This window comes from Lycium ferocissimum, chromosome 12, assembly GCF_029784015.1.
Source record: "Lycium ferocissimum isolate CSIRO_LF1 chromosome 12, AGI_CSIRO_Lferr_CH_V1, whole genome shotgun sequence".
In the NCBI taxonomy this organism is placed as follows: domain Eukaryota; kingdom Viridiplantae; phylum Streptophyta; class Magnoliopsida; order Solanales; family Solanaceae; genus Lycium; species Lycium ferocissimum.
Genome location: NC_081353.1, coordinates 40,105,138 through 40,126,701, shown reverse-complemented (window position 1 = coordinate 40,126,701; position 21,564 = coordinate 40,105,138). Strand labels below are relative to the sequence as shown.

General features: G+C 33.0%; 1 protein-coding gene and 1 long non-coding RNA gene across 3 annotated transcripts; both read right to left on the bottom strand.

Moving 5' to 3' along the window:
- Positions 1–14,085: 14,085 nt before the first annotated feature.
- LOC132039036 (uncharacterized) lies at positions 14,086–21,424 on the bottom strand. Its single transcript, XR_009410340.1, has 3 exons — positions 21,294–21,424; positions 14,493–14,660; positions 14,086–14,188 (listed from the first exon to the last, which is right to left on the bottom strand). It is a non-coding gene; the product is annotated as an uncharacterized LOC132039036 (long non-coding RNA).
- On the bottom strand, positions 15,002–20,341 carry LOC132039035 (enoyl-CoA hydratase 2, peroxisomal-like). 2 transcript variants are annotated; one of them, XM_059429586.1, is made up of 12 exons: positions 20,215–20,341; positions 20,011–20,078; positions 19,898–19,920; positions 19,154–19,259; positions 18,366–18,436; positions 18,055–18,127; positions 17,546–17,585; positions 17,126–17,198; positions 16,900–17,050; positions 16,626–16,696; positions 15,360–15,533; positions 15,002–15,277 (listed from the first exon to the last, which is right to left on the bottom strand). In XM_059429586.1, exons 2-12 carry the CDS (start codon positions 20,071–20,073, stop codon positions 15,190–15,192), a joined length of 933 nt encoding a protein of 310 aa, XP_059285569.1. In that variant the 5' UTR covers positions 20,074–20,078; positions 20,215–20,341; the 3' UTR covers positions 15,002–15,189. The 2 variants fall into 2 exon arrangements, with proteins under 2 accessions (XP_059285569.1, XP_059285568.1); XM_059429585.1 differs by having other exon boundaries at positions 20,011–20,335.
- Positions 21,425–21,564: the final 140 nt, after the last annotated feature.

Genomic DNA, 21,564 nt, shown 5'->3' with positions numbered 1-21,564 from the left:
GTACTAATTTGTTTTTGTTACTTTTTTACTTCTTGCTGTGATTTTTATCTAAATTTTCTTTCTGAATTATCACTAGCAGCTGTCTTTTTTACTCTTTAGTGAAACAATTTGCAGTTTTCGCTATCGTTTCAATCTTGTTTGATTTCTGGGTTTTTGAGAATTCAGCATAAAGGAATATGGCGGATGAATTGGGAAACTGTAACTAGCTCCGACTATCGGCAATGGCCGCGGATGGTCAGTGAGTATTGGCAGCTGCCACTGATGAAGCTTGGCTTCATTTTCAGAAATGGATATGTTCTTTTAATTGGATATGGAATATGGGTTAGATATTAATTATAGGTTAGATTTTATTAATTAGGAGATAATTAAGATGGATCAATAGGATGATGACATGTGTCTCACTATTAAAATGAAGGGTATATTATAGCGTGTAGGGGCCCCAAATTATAACGAAGGGTATATTTAGCCTTTTTCCGATAGTTCAGGGGTATATTTGACCCTTTTCCGTTTGCAATATAATTTTAGTGGAAAAGACTTCCAACTTAATTATAATATATATAACGGTATTACCTCCAAAAGTATATTAGAAGATTCACTTTTTGAAGCCAAATAAATGCTGTTACTAATCTTTCGGAAATAAGGAGTAAAGACAAATTTTGAGAGCGATGATTATAATTGCGAAAGGTTGAAAGGCAGTTGCGAAAAGTTGAAAAGTTCACTTTAATCGAGGTAAGTTCATTTTGAGAGTGATGATTACAATTGCGAAAGGTTGAAAGGCAGTTGCGAAAAGTTGAAAGTTCACTTTAATCGAAGTAAGTTCAGATTTTGACATTAACCAGAAACTTTTCCCAACTTACATGTTGAACATGACTTGTAATGTGTGAGATAACGTATACATGGAATGACAAACATATATACGACTATCAGATGTAAAAGGGGAATTACTTGAAATGCTAGCCATGAATATAAGTATATGTGTGTGTGTATAAAAATTCATTTTCTCTGCTCAAAACTCATAATATCTAATTTCTGAATATGTCGTTAGGCAACTTCTACGAAACTTTTTAGGCATTTTAGGAACCCCAATAGGTATTAATTAGATGAATATGGCTCACAGTCATGAAATTTAAGTTTGAGGAATTGAATGTAACATGGCCAACAGGTGCTTAATTAATTTTCTTGGTCCTTACATAGCTGATGTTTAATTAACCTCTAATTCTCTACTTTAATCCTAGTTGCATAAATGTACAGATCATCCTTTTTATATTGGTGTGGTATTTGAAATCGAGTTTAAGATATATGAGTACTTCATTAGTGTACTATCAGTTCACTCAAAAGATTTACAGATAAATTTCCTTAAAATATGAAGTTGTAATCTTAAAATTAAGATACGTTATTTGCTCTACAATGGTTTAAAATTCTTTAAACTGAAAAAATATAAAACTTAAAACTCTTTGGAGTAATTATCAGTGGACATGCAAAGGCAATGCATGCTGATTGCTGAGGCCTTTCCATAATCACAGAGAGTGGAAGAGTGGAAGAGCGAACAACATATATTAAACAATACTAAGCAAATCCATATTTTAAGTTTAAAGTTAAAAAGTTTCTGTCTTCAAGAATGACTACTAGTAAAATATTACTATCTCCATAAGGTCAATCAATTTGCTCCCAAAGGATGCCTTTTTCTTTTTTGGCACTTCGAGTATTTTTCTGTTTCAATTATGGTAAGCATGACGTTTTTAGACAGCATAATAAAAGATCATTGCAAATGCTTTAAAAAAATTGCATCGAACCTTATCTTTAACCACTATTAAACTAATTAAAATCTAAAAAGCAAAATTCTCTTCCACCATTAAGCTCCAGAGTGCAGTGTCTTTTTTCTTAAATTATTTATTTGACATTTAAAATCTACTGATTCGATTGATCAAATTCACATTGCATAAGGTTTAGTAAGAAAAAAAATAGTTCCTTAATTATAAAAAATTTCTCTATTCTCGTAACTTAAATCCGAGACCGTAATTAGAAAAAGTAAACTTAGATGCAGCAGTTTAATTAATACTCCTTTTGTCTTAATTTATATGGCACAGTTCGAATTTTGAGAATCAAATAATTTAACTTTGATCATAAATTCGGGCATGAAATTTTTAAATATTTTAAAATAAAATTTACATATTTGAAAATTACATAAAAAATATTATAAGTTTAAATAATTATCAATTTAAAATATTTAAAAATATGTGAAAATTACGGTAAAAAAAAAGAATTTATTTGAACAAAATTCGAAAAATGTCGCATAAATTTAGACCGAGGGTGAAAGAATTTAAAGAAGAGACAAGAGGGTGATTTTATGAGTGTCCCAATGATTTAATCATGGCTCTGACAAACTCTGAGGTATGCCAACGGGTTGTGTGAACTTTCCAAGAATCTCAATGACTAATTACTGTTAAGACAGAGGAGGGAGCGTGGGGTAAAAGCAAAACAGGAGCAGATATAATTGATCATATCGTATTTACTGTTTTCACTCGCAATCTACAGGACCCGTTTGGCCATAAGAATTATTCATTTTTTTTCATTTTTTTTTCACTTTTTTTAAAAATTAGTGTTTGGTCATAAAAAATTTTAATACAACTTGAAGTTATATTTAAAATTTGAAAAACAAGAAAAACTTATTTTTTAAGTTTTTCACTTTTTTCACAATCAAAACAAGTACATTTCAACAAAAAAAATATTATTTGCAAAACTATGGTCAAACACAACTCCAACTCCAAAATTCTAAAAAAAAGTGAAAAAGTTTTTGATTTCTATGGCCAAACGCCTACTAAGTATTAGGGATCGTTTGGTACACGGTATAAGATGGAATATCCCAGCACTAACTTTAATTAATTTTGTATTATGTTTGGTAGGATGTATAAATTTATCCTCCCATTAATCTTGGGGTCATTTTATCTCCCAATATTATAATCTTGGGATAATTTAGTCTGTGTACCAAACTACTCCTTAGGGTCTAATTGTTTTTTAGTATACCGATGATGACAATGCCGTAATAGTGATTCAACCTAGTACGATAGAAATTATTGATTTGCATAATTGATCATTGCATTTGATTGAAAAAATAGGGGCATGAAGTTATCGCGTGCGCTGAATAGCTTCTAAATTAAAATTTGGGCTAGAAGCGACACATGATCAAGTTGTCCTCTTGCGACCCCAGAAACCCATGTCATTGGCTAAGTCATCAAGGTAAAAAAGTCGCGTTAACCGCCTTGAAGTTATTCGGCGGCGGGTAGAATTTTTTATAGAAAATTTAATACGCGATGGGAGATTGTGAACGGCAGAGTGATCTTGCTGCCATGATTCACCGAATAAGCCTCCTAAGCCCAAAATGTATGTGGAGGAGGGTTGGGCACGATCTTATAACTTCTAGCTTAGTATTTTCTTTATTTAGCAAGATAATTTTCTGTATTAATGTTTTTTTTTTCTTTTTTTTTTTTTTGGGTTTCTTTTGGATTTTGTTTTGGTTTATTATTATTGATAAAATAGCAACGATGTGTGACGCCTAGTTGCATATTCATTCAAAAAAAAAAAAAAAATTGCGTCTGGTATAACTGAAATTGAGTTCAAAAGAAAAAATGAGAAGGATAAAGTTATAACAGACGCACTTTATCTCCTCAAAATTTTTGGTCTAATTTTATTTCACCACTAAAAAAATCATTTGATATTTTCCGTGATCTTTAACAAAATTCCAAACCTAAGGGTTATTTTAAACCATATTAGAAAATTAATGGATAAATTTGATTTTTTTAAGGATTGGACACGTGAGGTCCACTCATTTATGGACTTTTATTGATGATAAGAAAAATACGATACTATTTACTAACAATTAAAGTATAAGTAGGTGTTTGGCCATGCAATTTAGAGCTTAAATTTGAAGTTCTAATTTGAAATCCGTGTTTGTTCATGACATTTGCGCAAAACTTCAACTTCAACTTGGAATTTTGAGTTCAAATTCCAAATTCTTCTAAAGGTAGGATTTCAATTTTAAATTTGTGATTTCAACTTTCTAAAAATTTAATACTTGACCTATAATTTTATTTAAAAAAAAAAACTCATAATTTTAAATTTTGAAAAAAAGAATAAATGCTTGACGTGAAGGGATTGTTCGTACCATGTGATGGGATTATATGAAAGATACTACTATTGTTTATTTATTGAATCAGTGGATCTTTGTAAAAATATGTTTATTTGAAAATTTGTAATAGCATATAATCACAAGCATTATCTATAAAAGGAATATGGAAATATGTGATTTGTCAATGAAGTGCCTCAGAATATTATGATACCTTAGTTATGAACTATGATTTGCTCGTTTGAGAAGATCGTAGAAATTGAAAAGTTTTGATAGTTTTCAAATTTGTTCCTGAACTATGTAAATGGTTCAACTTTACTTCTAGTTAATAGTTGAGGCCAAATATCTCCTCCCAATATTAACCAAATTGAGTCAATGTTGCCCTTATTACTGTTGGAATTTATTTAGAAGTGATTCAAAATTTAAAAACACCTTTTGAAAAGACACAATATATTGGGTGTTACCCATTCTTTAAAGGATACACCTATTCATTGCGAAAATATGTCATCCAATCTTAAAGGGTACATCCATTCATGAAAATGTGTATTTCACTTTCTATAAATATGTATCCCATTGCAGAAAATTCATTAATAATAGATCAAGATCTTTAGGCTTCTTATTATTTTATTCTATTCAAGAGTCTGTTTTTTCCTTCTTATTCTGAATTCCTACAAAAGCAGTCGAGAGATTAAAATGGTTCTCTAGAACTTCTATTTGAGTGCACATTAGAAGATTCCTGAGTGGTTCATTGTATCTCAGGAGTAGAATGTCACTTTGCTATTTGCACAGGGGCAGCGACAGAAATCTACTCTGAAGACAGCGGCATCCATAGCTTGCCTTGAACCGGATTATCCAATTCAGCTTTGTCATATCTTTATTGTTATTGCTATATTTTACTTGTTTCTTATTTGTTCTTCTTAATGTGATCATCTTTAATGTTTTTTCAACAATTACAGTAGTAATATGACCCTCATTCCTTCATTCATTAATTTTGGGACAAACAGATATCTAATAGTACTCTCGTGCTGCTGCTCTAACTAGGAGGAGTGATGGGCTTCTGATATTTCTCGCATTCAGTTTTCATGAATGCTGCATAGAGATGGATTGGGAATTTTGGCTCGATATTGCAGTTCTCAAGCAATAAATTGGGCAACTGAAAAAATATATTACTAAAAAATAATGATAAATTATAATTAAAAAAAAAAGTGGAATGGGTCATGTGTACCTGCGTCAAAGGGCATAACGAACAAGTGTAAAATCAAAATTGAATTTACGTATGAACTGCAAAATTATGGCAGTTGTTAGACTGCTTTTAATAGATAGTACTATTAATCAGTATGGACCGAAATGGTGAAATTCGAAATTTCAAAGAAATAATACAATTTAAAAAGAAAGAGCAACTTTACTGTAGTACTCCCTCCGCTCAATTTTGTATAGCAATATTGCCTTATTAATCTTGTTCAAAAAGAATAACAAATTTTGTATTTGAAAATAACGTAATTTTAAATCTTTTTATTTATCGTTAATGAAAGTTTTTAATGTCACACAAATTGCAGCATGTTTAATATCATAAATTTCGAAAGTCTTATAGATACACAACAACATACCAGTGTCACCCCACAAATTGGGTCCGGAAAGGATACGATATATGCAGACCTTAATCCACCTTTGCGGGGTAGAGAGGTTATTTTGATAGACCCTCGGCTCGAAAAAAGTGTAATCAAAACAGGATTAAAAGGAAAACAACGACAGATGAAGTATACTCAACTTCACTTTATTCCACTAAAGTTATTAAACTATTCTTTATAACGAAAGAATCACTCGGCTTTACCTTAGTATTACCAAAGTTACAAACTAGTTTTTGTAACAAAAAGTTATTAACTTTCACCACGCATCATAAAGTCATTAGGAGAATACAAAAAAATAAATTTTATATATGACATTTAAACAAGTTGAATGACTTTTTGGTTACAAGAATAAATGTAGTGATTTTTGATGATACTTCGGCAAAGTTCAGTTATTTTATTGTTACAAAAAAAAAATCTGGTGATCCCTTGGATACAATTGAGCAAAGTTAAATGGTTTTTTTATTACGAAGAATAATTCAATGATTCTAGTGTAATAAAATAAACGGAAAAGACTCAAATATGCCATCGAACTATCGGAAATGACTCATTTATGCACTCGTCAATAGTTTGGCTCATTTATGCCATCGAACTATCGAAAATGGCTCATTTATGCCACTTATCAATAGTTTGGCTCATTTATGTCATCGCTCGTTACCAAAATGACTCATCCATGCCATTTTTCATTAACGCCGGTTTTACAATATCAAATATAACACGTGGGCTCCAACTAGATTATGGTTGTAGGTAGGTAGGGTGTATGGGTCAGATCTTTTATTAATTTGATATTTAAAATTGGGTTGGTTTAATTAAACGACGTAGACCTTTAATTGGAGCCCACGTGTCATATCTGGTATTATAAAACCGGCGTTAATGAAAAATGGCATGGATGAGTCATTTTGGTAACGGGCGATGACATAAATGAGCCAAACTATTGATGAGTGGCACAAATGAACCATTTCTGATAGTTCGATGACATAAATGAGTTAAACTATTGATGAGTGGCATAAATGAGCCATTTCCGATAGTTCGATGGCATATTTGAGCCTTTTCCGTAAAATAAATATTAAGTGACCATCTATGAAATAATTTCATACTTTAAAATCACAAATTCCAACTAAACTCAAATTAAATCTCATAAATTACCACTTTAAGAGTATATTTTAGAGTAGAGAGTGGGTATGATGAGTGCGACGTATCAGTCGACAAAAGGGTAAGGAAGAAGTATTTACTCTCTTTTCTCTCGAATCATAAAGTATGGTCTTGGAAAAGGAGTTTTGACATGAGATAACACTGTGAACAACATTATTGAATCCATTTGACCATTTGCTTTAACTTTTAACACTCACACTGTATTCTTTCTGAGCCCTAGTTGTGTAATTATAATTGCTATATTGTCTAACTCCAACAACCTTTTTAACCATTTTTTCCTTTTTCCTTGTTAAGGGGGTCAAAACTTTTATCATTTGATTTTTGAAGCTTCTTCCATTCCCATGACCTATTTATTGTCCTTATTGGGTAGAATTATATTTCGGACCAATGGAGGATCTCACTCTCTCTCCCCCAGTATATGGAGATGAAATTTCTTCATAATTGAACCAGAAATTGATACTAAATTACATTACGCAAGTATTTGTACCTTAATTATTCCATTCTAATTAGGGGGTCTCAGTCTTTTAAGTTCGATCGGTTATTTTATAAAATTTATATCATATCAATATATTTCAGTTATTTTATTTTGTATAAATAAAATTAGATTTTTCAAAACCGTCTCATCGATCATCTCGGTTTCTCTTCTGTATCAGTACCATTTGGTAAAAATTATGTAAGAGCCATGCGTAGAATGATAATACGATACCATTCATATTTTTGTAGAACGTACTTTGGCAAAAACTCTCTATACATTCTCACTGTTAAAGGTGTTGAGTCAAAAAAACATGAAATCCGACAAGAATGGAGATTCATCTCTCAATTGGAACATGCTTAACATTTAACGGCTTATTGAGGCTAAGAATATAATTATAAAGGAGGTGACATATTTTAATAAAGTGGTTAACTTATACGTAATCATGAGCGCTTGAAAAGATGTACCAGGATGAATATAAATCCCTCCGGTCTTAATTAAAATTCTCGGCTAGAGTCCTTTGAATGTAAAAAAAAGTTCTTGGTAATGAACACTTTCCTCTTAAATAGACCTTAGATGATGCAAATTTCTTAATTAGTCAGGACCAAAGCAGGTATTAAACACTCGGAGGGAAAAATGGCAATATAAAACTAAAGTTATAATTAATGTTTTTTGTCATTTTAGGGCAGTAAGACGCAAGAAGCTTCCCTATCTGTTGGCTAAAATCTAAACCCTTTTTTAGCAGCCCCTCTTTTCTTCTCAGCCTTAACGAGGGTTTTGAGGAATTATAAGACAAGAATAAAACATGAAAATAGTGATCTTATTCATCAGAAACGAGGGTTTTGAGTCTCTTCTCTCAGCTTATAAATATGTTCTCCAGAGGAAGAATAAGAAACATCAAACATCCAATCTGATTATGATCTCTCCCTTTCTCTCCTCTGAAGATCAAACCCCCTATTTATTATTTTACAGCTATCATGTGAAAACACACATAAACTCTTTCTGTCACCATCTTAAATAGTGCCCAACTGCCCTAGTTTCAATACTCTCATATATTGTCCACTTCCCATATATATGCCTTCTTTCTTTTAATTATTAGTACTACACGAGAAAAAGAAAAAAGGATGATGCAAAGACTATTGTTCAATTTTCATGGAGGTTTGACAAAGGGTTTCTTACAGAGTTCATTGGCATTCTGTCCATGATGAAATATCTTCCATGTTTGTTCAAGAACCTTCTAACTCCTTTCCTTTAAACATTTTATTGGGCTCACATTAAATTTGGGCCCTGGTACATTTTATTTTTAAAGAGGGACAAAAAAGTAAAGCAAGTTTAACGTGGAGGTGGGCATACTGCCAAGAAAAAAAACAGAGCTGTGTTAGTTTCTCTTTGTAAAACCCTCGTGATCCGCCGAGAAAACACACATCAAACACAAGATTAGACAACCAATACACGTTCCTCATGTTTGTTCTCCTTAAGGTATTTTCACTTTTTTCTCTTCATCTATTAATGCAAATTAAATTCAGAAAGTTTTTTTCATAATTTTAGGTTTGAATGAAGCATATTCAACAATTAGGGCAAATATCCCTTGAAAATTAAAAAGGTCAATCTTGCTAAATCAAGAATAATGTGTTTGTATGTAATGGAATGAGGAATTTTCTCAAGTTTGTTGCTTGAAGGCAAATTGGTTTGTCAAGTTTACAAACAAGCAAAAGAAGTGAAGCTCAGCTGAGGACATGAGTTCGGACCTATTCCTTCCAGGAACAACTGAAGAACTCTTGGTTTTAATATTCGGGATTTTTCTGCTGAACAACTCATTCTTACGGAGGATTCAAATAGTTTGTGTGATTTTTTAACACTTCCAGGAACAACTGAAGAACTATTTCAACGACACATCTACATCTACATCCTCTTTAATAAGCTGGATTCTAGATCTAATTTTGTCATTTTATATATTCAATGATTGATATATGTCCTATGGCTAGACACTAAGCTACCATTACAACATTACTTATGATTCATATAGACACGGGGACCTACAAAACTCCAACTTATAAGGGGAGTTATGATTTTCTAGAACAACTTGGACTTATCGATGTCTACAAAATCAAATTGTTAGATAGGTTTGTGCTACCCCACAACTAAATATGTATTATGTATGTACTATATAACCATCTTACATATGTTAAATTTAAAATTAGTTTTTGTGTCAACATTATCTCTCGCTAATAGAGAGAAACTGTCTCCAAGGGCTTTCCCCGGAATATTTCTAGGTTACCCATTTGGAAAAAAGGGGTATAAAGTACTTGAATCCAATACCGTGCCTATGTCACAACTCTTTCCTGTTAAAATGTTTTGTGTGATCTGGTTTCCCTCATTTTTCACCCCAATCTCCCCGATACTACATCATTCCTATAATGGATGTGTCATCTACGATTTTAAAGACTTACTCTTTAAAATACGTTTTTTCCTCTCATTTGTCTGATTTTATATGTGACAATGCTTTTTCATCTCCTAAATCTACTTTAATTCTTTTTCCTTTGATTTCTCGTAAAACCAACATATTTGTTAAAAGCATCGCCATCCCGGGTTAACTTGCCATGGATGATAACTATATACGGAAGAGGTACTAAAGTAAGAAATACTGCAAATGGGATATAATGGTGAGTTTTATTCCAATACGGTGCATTTTTTATGGCCTCTTTTCAACGGGACGTGAACAACGCTTTTCACACGGTGATTTAGATGAAGAAATTTAAAAAATTTTCGTTGAATGATATATATGTTGATGATATTAAAACAAGAAATCGATGAGCTTTCAACAATGAATTCAAAATCAAAGATTTAGGCATTGCCGGTTATTTTCTTGTATGGAACGCATGGATTACTTCTCGGCCGGAAATTTGCCATGGATCTTCTTTTGGAATATCGATCTCCCTTCCCACTTTTCCTTTGTTTTTTTTTTATTTTTTAAAGAGGGACAAAAAAGTAAAGCAAGTTTAACGTGGAGGTGGGCATACTGCCAACAGAGCTGTGTTAGTTTCTCTTTGTAAAACCCTCGTGATACACACATCAAACACAAGATTAGACAACCAATACACGTTCTTCATGTTTGTTCTCCTTAAGGTATTTTCACTTTTTTCTCTTCATCTATTAATGCAAATTAAATTCAGAAAGTTTTTTTCTTTACTAACCCTTGAAAATAAAAAGGTTACTAATGTGTTTGTATGAACTTGTGTGAAGACATATATATCTAATTTTGGTATATTGGTTTTTGTTCAATAGGTTTGTCCTAAATATGTATTTGTGTTATGAAATTAACTTTACCTTGAAATAGTTAAAAAATTAATATAGCTCCACGTCTATAATCGAAGGATCCGCAAAGATGCAGGATCTTTCCCTATATGGTAAGAACTTAGATATATAGGTTGGTTTGCGTTTCGTTCTTTACCATATACCATCTCTTTAAAAAAAATCATCTCTTATTTCATTACTACTAGTACTATTTTAACCAAAACTACGGAAGTGTTAGATTTGCATTTCCTGGACCAGAAGGTGAGACTGTTATGCTTGTTGTTTGTGTGTGTGTGTGTGTATTTTCCTTTTGGCATTTTATACGAAAGGATTACCTTGTATCAATATAAAAAGTTTTTATATTATTAATATAATTTAATATAATGAGTAGATAGTTCTCTTATTTTTTAGGTTTATATTCCACCTCTATGGTCTGATTAATTACTATGATCTCTTAAGTACTTTAATACTAATAACAAATTCTACAAAAAGATCATTTACATTATCAATTCTGGATCAATATTTGACACCCCAGTCAAATTATCAGGACGGATGTTGATGGGACTGATAAAAGAGGTGATGTCCTTGTGGCTAAGGTAATTAGTCCTCTCTCCGTTTTAATTTATGTGTTTTAGTTATTATTTGGAGAGTCAAGATTTCCTTTCTTTGATTATATTTTTTTAAATATTTTGAATTGCTAACTATTAGTATGATTTATAGTACTTTTTATTTAATTTTTAAATGTGTAAATTTTATTTTAAAAAAATTGACGATTTTATATATTTGAATTCACACCAAATATTAGTTACTTTGACTATCATACTATAAATCAACTGACGAAATTGAAATGGAAGGAGTAATAATTATGACACTATGGATAGAGGTTCGGATTTGCTCCAGTACTCTTCAATGCTACAAAGTGATTCATGCCATGTGATCCGAACTTTGGATAATGGCTCAAGTATGTCATCCGTCAATAGTTGAGGTAAAATATGTCATTATAAAATTAGTCCGAATATACCTTATTCACTAATGGCGGAACTATTGAAAATAGAAAGATTGACGTGAAGCTTTGACATCGTTATTGCTGATTTGAGAAAGATTAATGATGAAGTTGTGTTGATTAAGTTTCCAGCAACGGTCAAACTTTTACTTGGTGGTGCTATTGTTCATTAGTTTGAGTAGTATGAAACAATGAACAACTCCATCAGCAATTCATCTCGGATCACCATTTTCACGATGTCAAAGCTCCACATCAACCTCCTAATGCTAAAAATAAATCTAGGTGCATATTATTTACCTTCTAAAGCATTTGCAACAATATTGTGCTGGCCAAGGATGTATTATAATGGTTGAGGATCGTTGGTCTTAGAATAGAAGTAAAATGGTGACAAGAAAAAAAAAAAGTAAAGATGAAGGTTTGAGAGAGACCGATTGAATGAGGCGTGATTTTTGTATGAAATTTCTATGTGTTCATTATGTGAGTGTTGTCGAGGTGAAATAGCAGTGGTTTTCAAGTGGAAGTGAATCAATCACTATAGGGGTAATTCATTTAAAGCGATGATGGGTGGCAGCTGAGAAAAATAAAATATGCATGATTTTTGCAAAGTTCAAGGGCATATCTAGATCATTTCACAAAGTTTAAGGGCAAATTTGAAACCTTTTCTCTTTAAAAATGGGCCGTGTTGGAAAAATTTCACCCTTAGTAAATAAAGACATGTTTGAACCAATCTTGTAACGGGGGCATATTTTACCCAATAATTGATGGATGACATAACTGGTCTTTTCTCAAAGTTCAGTAACATATTTAGACCCTTTTCCTTGTTTAATAACAATAACTAATAAAATGATCTCAACCATTAAAATAACTTGGACACATGGCATAAATTACACTTAGGATTCAAGAATATTGGACATACTAGTACTGGAACATACCCTATGGGTCAAGCCCCCCATTTTTGGAAGTGCAAAAGACTTTGAGCACACTTGCTGCAGGTGAGTTATTCCACACTACACAGTATATGAAGATTGTAGAGACTGTAAGTGAAAAAAGAGTAGGCTCATGATTGATATTTGTCATTTCCAATAAAGTATAATGGCTTTTGCTCTTGGTCTACGTTCCCATTAAAGCAGACCAGATTAAATGCATTACTAGTAGTAGTAGTCATGCTATGTAATGAGTAGTATGAGAAGAGACGAGTTATAGTAACTACCTACCAACTTGTACCCAACATTCTTAATGCATATAACATGAGAAAAGGTTGAAAAATTCAAGTTAAGGACTGGTTGGTATCTCCCTATAACCTATCTCGTTGATTTTTAGGTTGGTATTTCGTTGTTTTTTCTGATGAGATGAATATCACTTTAATATTTTCTTATAGTACATAACTACCAGCACAACCAGCTACTCTAGGCAAAGCTTGAAACTTGGTATTTATGCCTTTCTGTCCCTACAATGTTTATTATTTTTTATATTTGACTTTAAGTTATACATGCTGACGGTATAAATGTTACATTAGTGTAGTTTAAATTATTGTAATAGGTCAGTTACCATTTTTATCAAATTACCGGTGTAACTAATACTTGTTGTAGAAATTTAGATGTAATTACATAATTACTAGTAGTAGTGAATTGTGCAAATGTTTTTTTTTTTTTAATCTATTGAGTACATTAGTGTGCGTAAGCTACTATTGAGTAGTACTCTAGTAAATATATAATCTACAGCTTTTATCTATTTTATGGCGGTTGCTCAAACGATGGCTTAAAATATGGTTGAAATCTAACTGAAATTTCAACAACTCCGGAGGCTATACATTGAAGATTCTATATGTATGAACTGAATGAAGTAATGCCTCTTTGATTTCAGTCAAATTCTTTTTGCCTTCTTATTATAGAAGATTTTGTTTTCAAACTTCAAATCAGTTTTAATGAATTCAAGTTCCCTAAGTCATGACGACCCACCTGGTCAAATGATGCAACTGTTACATGTCGAACGTTATTACTCTACCCAACATATGGTAATGATGCTTATCTAACCCCCTTCTTGGTCTCCAACTCAAGACTTAAAAGATTTACATATTTAAAATCAAGGCCCTTTTTCTATTGGTTACAAATAGAGAGTCATTATTACGTAGAAGTTATAAATTTGATATATGGTAGTATAAATGTAAATTACAAAGCCAAGCCAATTAAAGTGAATTAAATATCAAAGACCTTTAGGTAAGGAAGTACTAGAACTTAAGAATTTTAGGAATTTGAATTCCGAGAATTTTAAGGTTTTGCATTTTATTTTTTATTTCGGAGAAATCTTCTGAACTTTTGGCAGGCTCCAGTTTGGAAGAATAAGGACTCCTCCTATCTTCCCTCCCACTTGAATAACAATATTTATTGTAGTGTTGTGGTTCCCCACTTGAATAACAAAATTTTATTTATGGCAGGGTTTGAATCCATAAAAGCGAGAGTGCATGGTCAAACACACACCTAAGACGGCCCCATTCCGCTTGCAGCCAATACAATGACAACCTATATAGTGCAATTTGCAGGATTGCCCTTCGCTGGGGTGGTCTCTAATTTTTGTCCCTCAAAATGGTGGTCTTTAACTTTTGCTCTTCAGGCAGAATTTCGCTGAATTGGGCCTTAAAAGCAGAATTTGTGTGGATAGATTTGCAAAATTCTGCCTTGCGATTTTTTTATTTTATTTATTGAGCTGGGGTTCAAACCCACAACTTCGGAGTATTAGGCGAAGTTAAAAAATTAAAGACCACCAATTTTAAGGACAAAATTAAAGACCACCACAAATGACCGTCAATCCGCACAAAAAAAAGACCTAACTTGGGTACTGGGCTCGCCTACTATGAAAAGGTCCTTTGTTTTTATGAATGGGTACCTTAGGAACTGAGCCGCTATCCAATGCGTCGAACTTCAGCCCCTTCGAGTTGGCTGCGAGGTAACAAACTCTGACACCCCACACCATTGCGACAAGAGGGGGCTCCCCCTACCTTGCCTGGAAGTGGCAGGAACGCAATGACCTTAGCCCAAACCTGTGGTTAACTCACATCACAAGGATGCGCCCAAATTTCTTACCTCCTTATCGTGCAACTTCTGATTATTGTAGATTCTACCACTAGAATGCATACTAATTGGGCAATTCATGAGGTGTAACTAATGATGATGTATTATCTCATTCTTGACATTAAGGAGACAAATTCTAGACAAATAACCGTGTCCTTTAGGCAGACGGATCTATGCCTGCCCAAAAGGAACTTTTACCAACATCACATTTGTCAAATGATATTGAAGGTCGAAGTTACTGAGAAAGATAGAACACAGGAATAAAAAATGTAAACTATAGCAAAAGGGAATGGTAATTTAGATTATTGCACAATAAACTCTCTCCTTAGTAATGTACCATGAGAACTCAGAAATGATCAAGATTTAAAGATCCAGAATGTATAAATAGATATAAATTACGAATAAAAGTTATTATACAAAACATTATTTCCTTGTGAGCGCACTATGAACAATCACAGAGATGAACTTAAACGATCAAGATCCACAAATCCAGAAAGCACTGCCCTGTTACGTTCCTTAACCTTCACTTGAAATATGACTCTGCGCATGACAAACGCCTTTTAGTCCGCTAAGCACCAAATAGACAGATTGAATTCCGTAATAAAAGACTAATTCAACATACCTCAACCCTTCCAACCACATTTGTGTAATTAAAGTCTCTCCTGGATAGACATGAAGCAGAAATCTACCAGATATGCTCTTTATCATGTTCTGATCACCTTCGCAAATACATTTAATGATAGCCCTAACTGCAAATCCAAGTGAGCACAACCCATGCAGTATTGGACGAGAAAATCTAGGCAAATTACATCGAAAGAAATTAGATGGCAGTTGACATATTGGTAAATGCATGAAAACAGATTTTTAAAAAAAGGGTAACTTGATATAATGAGGTTGGTGCAAATTCAACTTCAGTGTTGCAGAAGCAAGATCGGTCCCTTAATTGATGTCTTTAACGAGATAGTTAATTAAGCTTCAAGAAGCACACAAAACTTTAAATGAAAAAAAAAAACACCTTTCTGGATCAAGGTATGGCTTTAAAGTTATATAAAATATTCCAACCAAGTGCATTTGTACGAGCTCAACTGTTAAAAGGATGAAAATTAGGGGATGGACGGTAAAATATGGTTGTTGAGATTACTAAGCCACATACAATTAGTCTAAGCATCATTTGCCAAGTTCAAGATTTCAAATCTTAAAAAGTTTTAGTTCCTGCAGTTATTTTTCAGGGGTACGACCTAGAAGAAAAACGAACTCTAAAGATGGTGAGGAAGAAGCCAGGAGTGCCTTCTTTTTACTCTCTACAGTTTTTACAAGAAATTGCTGTTCCCAACCTCCCCACCCACCGGGGGGAAGGGGGGGGGGGGGTTTAAGATATTAACATAAGAGTTAAGACATTGGGAGCAACATTATCATGAAGTATGCAGTTGGAAGCTCCTAAATCTTTTCCTTTTTTTCTGCTCACATGGTCCACGTGCTAGGGCCAGTATAAGCATAGAAGGGCAAAGTGGAAGGCCCAAAAAGCTTACCTCTCTTAATGATTTACCAGCTCTAAAACTTAATCAATACTGCCAGTTAACAAAATTCGTTAAGTTTGGTAATATTTCTTTCTAAAAGTGGGGAATATAGGAAAACCAGAAAATTCCCCACATGATACCTTCAAACTCTTTAGTTTAACAAATTATTTTTCTTCCTATTTTGTGCAAACAGCGGGTGATCCATGTCTAACATCACACATCTTTCACAAGCATCAACAACTGGCAACTACTGACTACGAAGTAGCTAAACGATAACAGAACATAAAAGTTACCAGCAAACAGTAGAACAAGTTACTCAAAAAATATAATTACAGCTATATGTAGAGAGTTACATAGAGTTGCTCGATTACCCTGCAATTTCTGCAACCATTGGATCTGAATGCAATGGATTGTAATCACCAGATAGCCTATACAGCAAAGCCTGCATATGCATTAGACAAGTTCATAAATCCAGCGAAATCATGACATACTTTTCAAGCCCTCAAAAGAGGATGTAAGTATGAGTATTAACATGCCTTTGAGATGTATGTTACTATCGTACTTCACAACTCAACTAAATACAAGCATAATTATATTTGTGGTATAACTAACCATAAAAAATAATAGGCAACTCATGCAACCTACCTGTGATGCATGTGTACATTCTTCAAAAACAGCAAAAGGTTGACTTTTGGGAATTTTAGAAAAGGCAGATTGATTACTACGATTGCTGGAGTAAGAGTATGGCTGAGATGACTTTGAGAACCCACCAGCACCCCTCAAGTAAATAGCCAACCTGCAATTAATATGTGGAGTTTACTGTTAGCTTTAGCATAATAGCTCTAGGCATATCAGTGAAACTAAAACTTACCGGTTCATGCATAGCCGGTCACCAGATTCTTTCTCATAACTCACAATTTGTATTTCAAGAATGGTTGCTTTACCTGTTAGAAATAAACAATTCGTCGCTTACATATCTTCTTTTCTCAATGCTTCATCTCAAGTAAGCAATGACAGAATATCATTTTGATTTCTGCTAACCTGTTTCTAAAATGCCTTTAACTAGAAAGAAAAGTAAAGTTTTTGAAGTATATCCACTAAACCATTCCCACCAACTGCCTAATAGTGAAAAGTTACTGCCCAACAATGGGAGTTTTGCTAAAGACCATTTGCCTCAAACTCAAATGCCTTCACACGTAGCTGTCTAAATTTTTCTTCAATTGTCCAATTTGATATCATACGCCTTAATGAAGTTCCTTAAGTTATCTCTGTTTACTATTCAAAATGATACCTTTATCATGCAATCCAGCAATACTCGCTTTATTTAGTATCTGCAACAATAAGATCAAGAAAATAACTTATTCCGCATTAATAAAGATAAGGGGAAAAAGATGATAAAAGAAAATGAAAGTTAATAACAAACACGAAGAGGCCAAATTCTTTCAACACAAAAGTATAGAATAATTTTGGTGTATGTAAAAATATACAAGAAGTGAACCAAATGCCACTATCCAAAAGTTGGGCATGAAAGCAGAGGATATAAGGGATGCATAAGCTCAATAAATATAAAACATATGAACTTAGGGAATGAAAGCTGAGGTTTGTAGATACAATATCAGTATTAGATTTAGAACATCGATGCAAGTACGTCCAACTACACGTTATAACTAGTTGCGCGAGGAAAAACTACTCCCATATTACTGTTGATCTTCATTCATTGTGGAACACCTTCTGCATGTAAAATTAAGAGATAAATTATGTTGTTGCTAGATAATTTACGGCATTTAGCCAGACACTTACGCAGCCATGGGAAGGAAGTGGCTTATAGATTTCAATGTATTGCTGGCCGTGCAGTAGAAGATGTGGATCAAATCTAGCAAAACAAAAGCAGAAACGATGTTCTTAAGCTAATAACTTGCCAGTGTAGAATGATTATATTTCTATTTTACAGTCATAAAAACAAGCAACTTTTCTTTCTTTATCACTTCGTCAAAAACATAGAGAAACAGAAACAAAAGTAGTGCATCTTAAAGGAAAATTGGATACACATAGAAAAGGAACCGAACCCCCCTGGCCCCAACCAAAACTAGAACAGGATGTGTTCTACTCACTGCAAGCCTGGAAGCTGCCCAAGTTGCGAAGTAAGTCCATAGGAGAACAAAGTAGAAAAAGTTGGCAAGACCTACAAAGATAAAAGGCCACAAGCAAAAATATGCAAATCAATTACAGTAGCAAATTACATCTCACCTCAAGCCGTTGCAGTCATAGATAGTATAATTTATTGATTAATTATTAGGCCAGTAAAGTGAGCACGTTCCATTCTTCTTTGTGCACCTACAGTAAGGGGTCGTTTGGTAGGAGGTATTAGAGAAAATATTACTGGTATTAGCTTTGGTATCATTTAATCCCTTATTTGGTAGTGTTTTCAACCTATGTAGTAGTTGTACACCCATCTCAGTACTATTCTTATACATAGCAAATCATAGCATTAACAATATTAGTACTATTCCAGTTCTAATACACTCTATTCAGTACTATTCATATTCTAATACATCCTTTTCATTTAATACAACAATCCAAAGGGAATAAAAAATAATCCCAGCATAACTAATCCCAACATTAGTAATACACCCTATTCAGTAGTATTCTTATACACCCTCACAAACAACCCCTAAGGGCGTTAAGGATGAACAATTACTCAAAGTATGACATTTTGATGTTTACTATACATTGTAATCGTTAGCAACAGACACGTCCCAGTTATAGGTTCACCTTCTCCATCACTCAATCTAACAGGAGAAATACAACGGAAGAAGATAAAGCTGCAGATTGGACTATGGCTCGAAATAAATCAAGTTTAACTAAACCAAAATTCATCACTTCCCGTCATTAACAATACCTGGATGAATTCCTGACCATCTCGATGATAAACATATTTAAGCTCTTTATCATCAATTGCATCTTTTGCACATGCTCCTATGCCAAGAGCATAAAGGGCAGCATCCCTATATCATAATTAACAAGAGCATCATAGAAAAAGTCCAAAATTGAAGAACACAACCTGAATTCAAGCCCACCCATTTGCCCGAAATAATAAATTTAACATGAAAAGATCGAACTTCAGAGGCGGATCTAGAATTTAAACTTGATAAATTCAATTGTTAAGTTCTTATTAAACTCATTACACTCTTAAAATTATCTGTTCAAAATTTAATACTCCCTCTGTCACAATTTATGTGGCACAGCACAACTGGAATTCCAAGATTCAAACTTCTAAACTTTGACCGTGAATCCGGACATAGCAGCTTTACGTTTTGTGAAATAAAATTTATATACTTGGAAACTAAGTCAAAAATATTATAAATCACAATAATTAACAACTTATAATATTTCAAAGAATATAAAAAAAATTCCAGTCAAAGAAAAACTTGGTTGACTCTCGAAATTTTAACTCTACTAATACTTAAAATATTTCAAAGGCATATTACAAATACTTGCGAAACTCTAACCAGCCACCAAACAAGCTCTAAAAATGAATATAAAAGATTCATATAGCTAATCACATAAGATCATCATTAAACAAAAAAGAACACCCAAGAAATAAAAATCCACCTAGCCTAATTTTACCAGTATGTAGTTGTACCTTTCAGTGTAAGTATATAAACTCTGCAAATACCAAATAAACAAAAATTACTAACAGATAAAGCAAAATTGAAACAAATTAAAGAACCCAAAAAAGAAAAAAGAATAAAATACCTCAGAGAATTTGTGTGAAATGACTAATTCAGGATTAAAGTCAGAATTTCCATAGCTTGCCATTAAATCTTTAATGGAAAAAAAAAAGGAGAAGAGAATTCTTTAATTTATATATAACAAGACAAACTTTTAAAGTTGTTTTTTTAGGACAAAAAATTGGTCATGGGTTTGGTACGAATATCGAGGTGGATAGATAATGCTTACAGAATCAGATTATTGAGTACTTTCAAGACTTTGATTTTTCAACTGAATCAGATTATGACGATTCTTGTTTGAGGAAATGACAAAAATGATACTTTATGTTTAAAGGTAGATTCAAAATAGTACCTTTAAGTATGACTTTTCGCTTACAAGTCGCGAGTCATAACTCAATCCAAAATTAGATATTAGAAGTTATAATTTTGATATAGTATAAATGTTAATTATAAAGTCACGCCAGTCAAGTGAATTACTCCTTCCGAATTAAAAAGAGAACATTCACTTACCTATTTAGTACGCTTTAAAAAAAAACTATTTTAGATAAAAATAGATAATTTAATTAACCGCTTTCTAATTATATATGTGTTGAGATTTGATCAAATAACACTTAATAAGGACAAATCCGAAAAAAATGATTAATTCTTTCTTAATTTGATAAGTGGACACTTTTTTTAACCCAAAAAAAGAGGCTAAATGAATATTTTTTTTGATCCGGAGGGAGTAATATCTGAGGTAAGAAAGTACTGGAGCTAGAATTTTACGATTTTTCATTCCAAGAGTTTTAAGGTTTTGCATTTACTTTTTGTTTCGGAGATATCCTCTGGCCTTTTGACAGACTCTAGATGGCACACAAATTAATAACTATTCCCTCCGTTCACTTTTACTTATTCATTTTGAACTTTTTATGTTATTTAAAAAATAATAAATAAAATACATAATTTACCAATATACACATATTAATTGGTGCGTATTCTTATTAGATTTTAAAATGATTTGAAGTGAATAATTAATACTATGAGTAAAACAATAAAAAATAAATTGTCTTATCTTGATATGCTAACAGTAAAAAATAAATTGTCTTATCTTGATATGCTAAAAGTGATAAGTAAAAGTGAAAATTTATTTTTAAAATACTGGACAAGTATAAATGAACGGAGGAAGTAGAAGAATATGTGCTCATCCTTTTATCTTCCCTCCCACTTGAATAATTATAGTATATGATAGTGTTTGAGACTCCCCGCTTGAATAACAAATTCTATTTGGGTTTGAATCCATAAAAGCGGGAGTGTGTGGTCAACACACACCTAAAGGGCCTCCATTCTGCTTGGAGCCAATACAACCACAATCTAACTTGGGTACTAGGCTCGCCTACTATGAAAAGCTCCTTTGTTCTTATGGGTCGCTGCCCTAGGAATTGAGCCACTATCCAATACGTCTAACTTCAGCTCCTTCGAGTTGGACACGGTGCAACAGCCTCCGATGTCCCACCACATTGCGACAGGAGGGGGACTTGCCGATCAGACCACTTTACCAAGAAGTGCCAGGAGCCCAACGACCTCGGCCCAAAACCGCGTT

What these genes read in the sequence shown, in the direction of transcription:
- LOC132039035 (XM_059429586.1), bottom strand. Translation starts at nt 20,073, where the DNA reads ATGGCAAGCTATGGAAATTCTGACTTTAATCCTGAATTAGTCATTTCA. An exon ending in GACCGGCTATGCATGAACCG is followed by an intron (nt 17,051 to 17,125) that starts GTAAGTTTTAGT and finishes TATTAATTGCAG; the next exon opens with GTTGGCTATTTACTTGAGGG. An exon ending in ATGTGGTTGGAAGGGTTGAG is followed by an intron (nt 15,278 to 15,359) that starts GTATGTTGAATT and finishes TGTCATGCGCAG; the next exon opens with AGTCATATTTCAAGTGAAGG.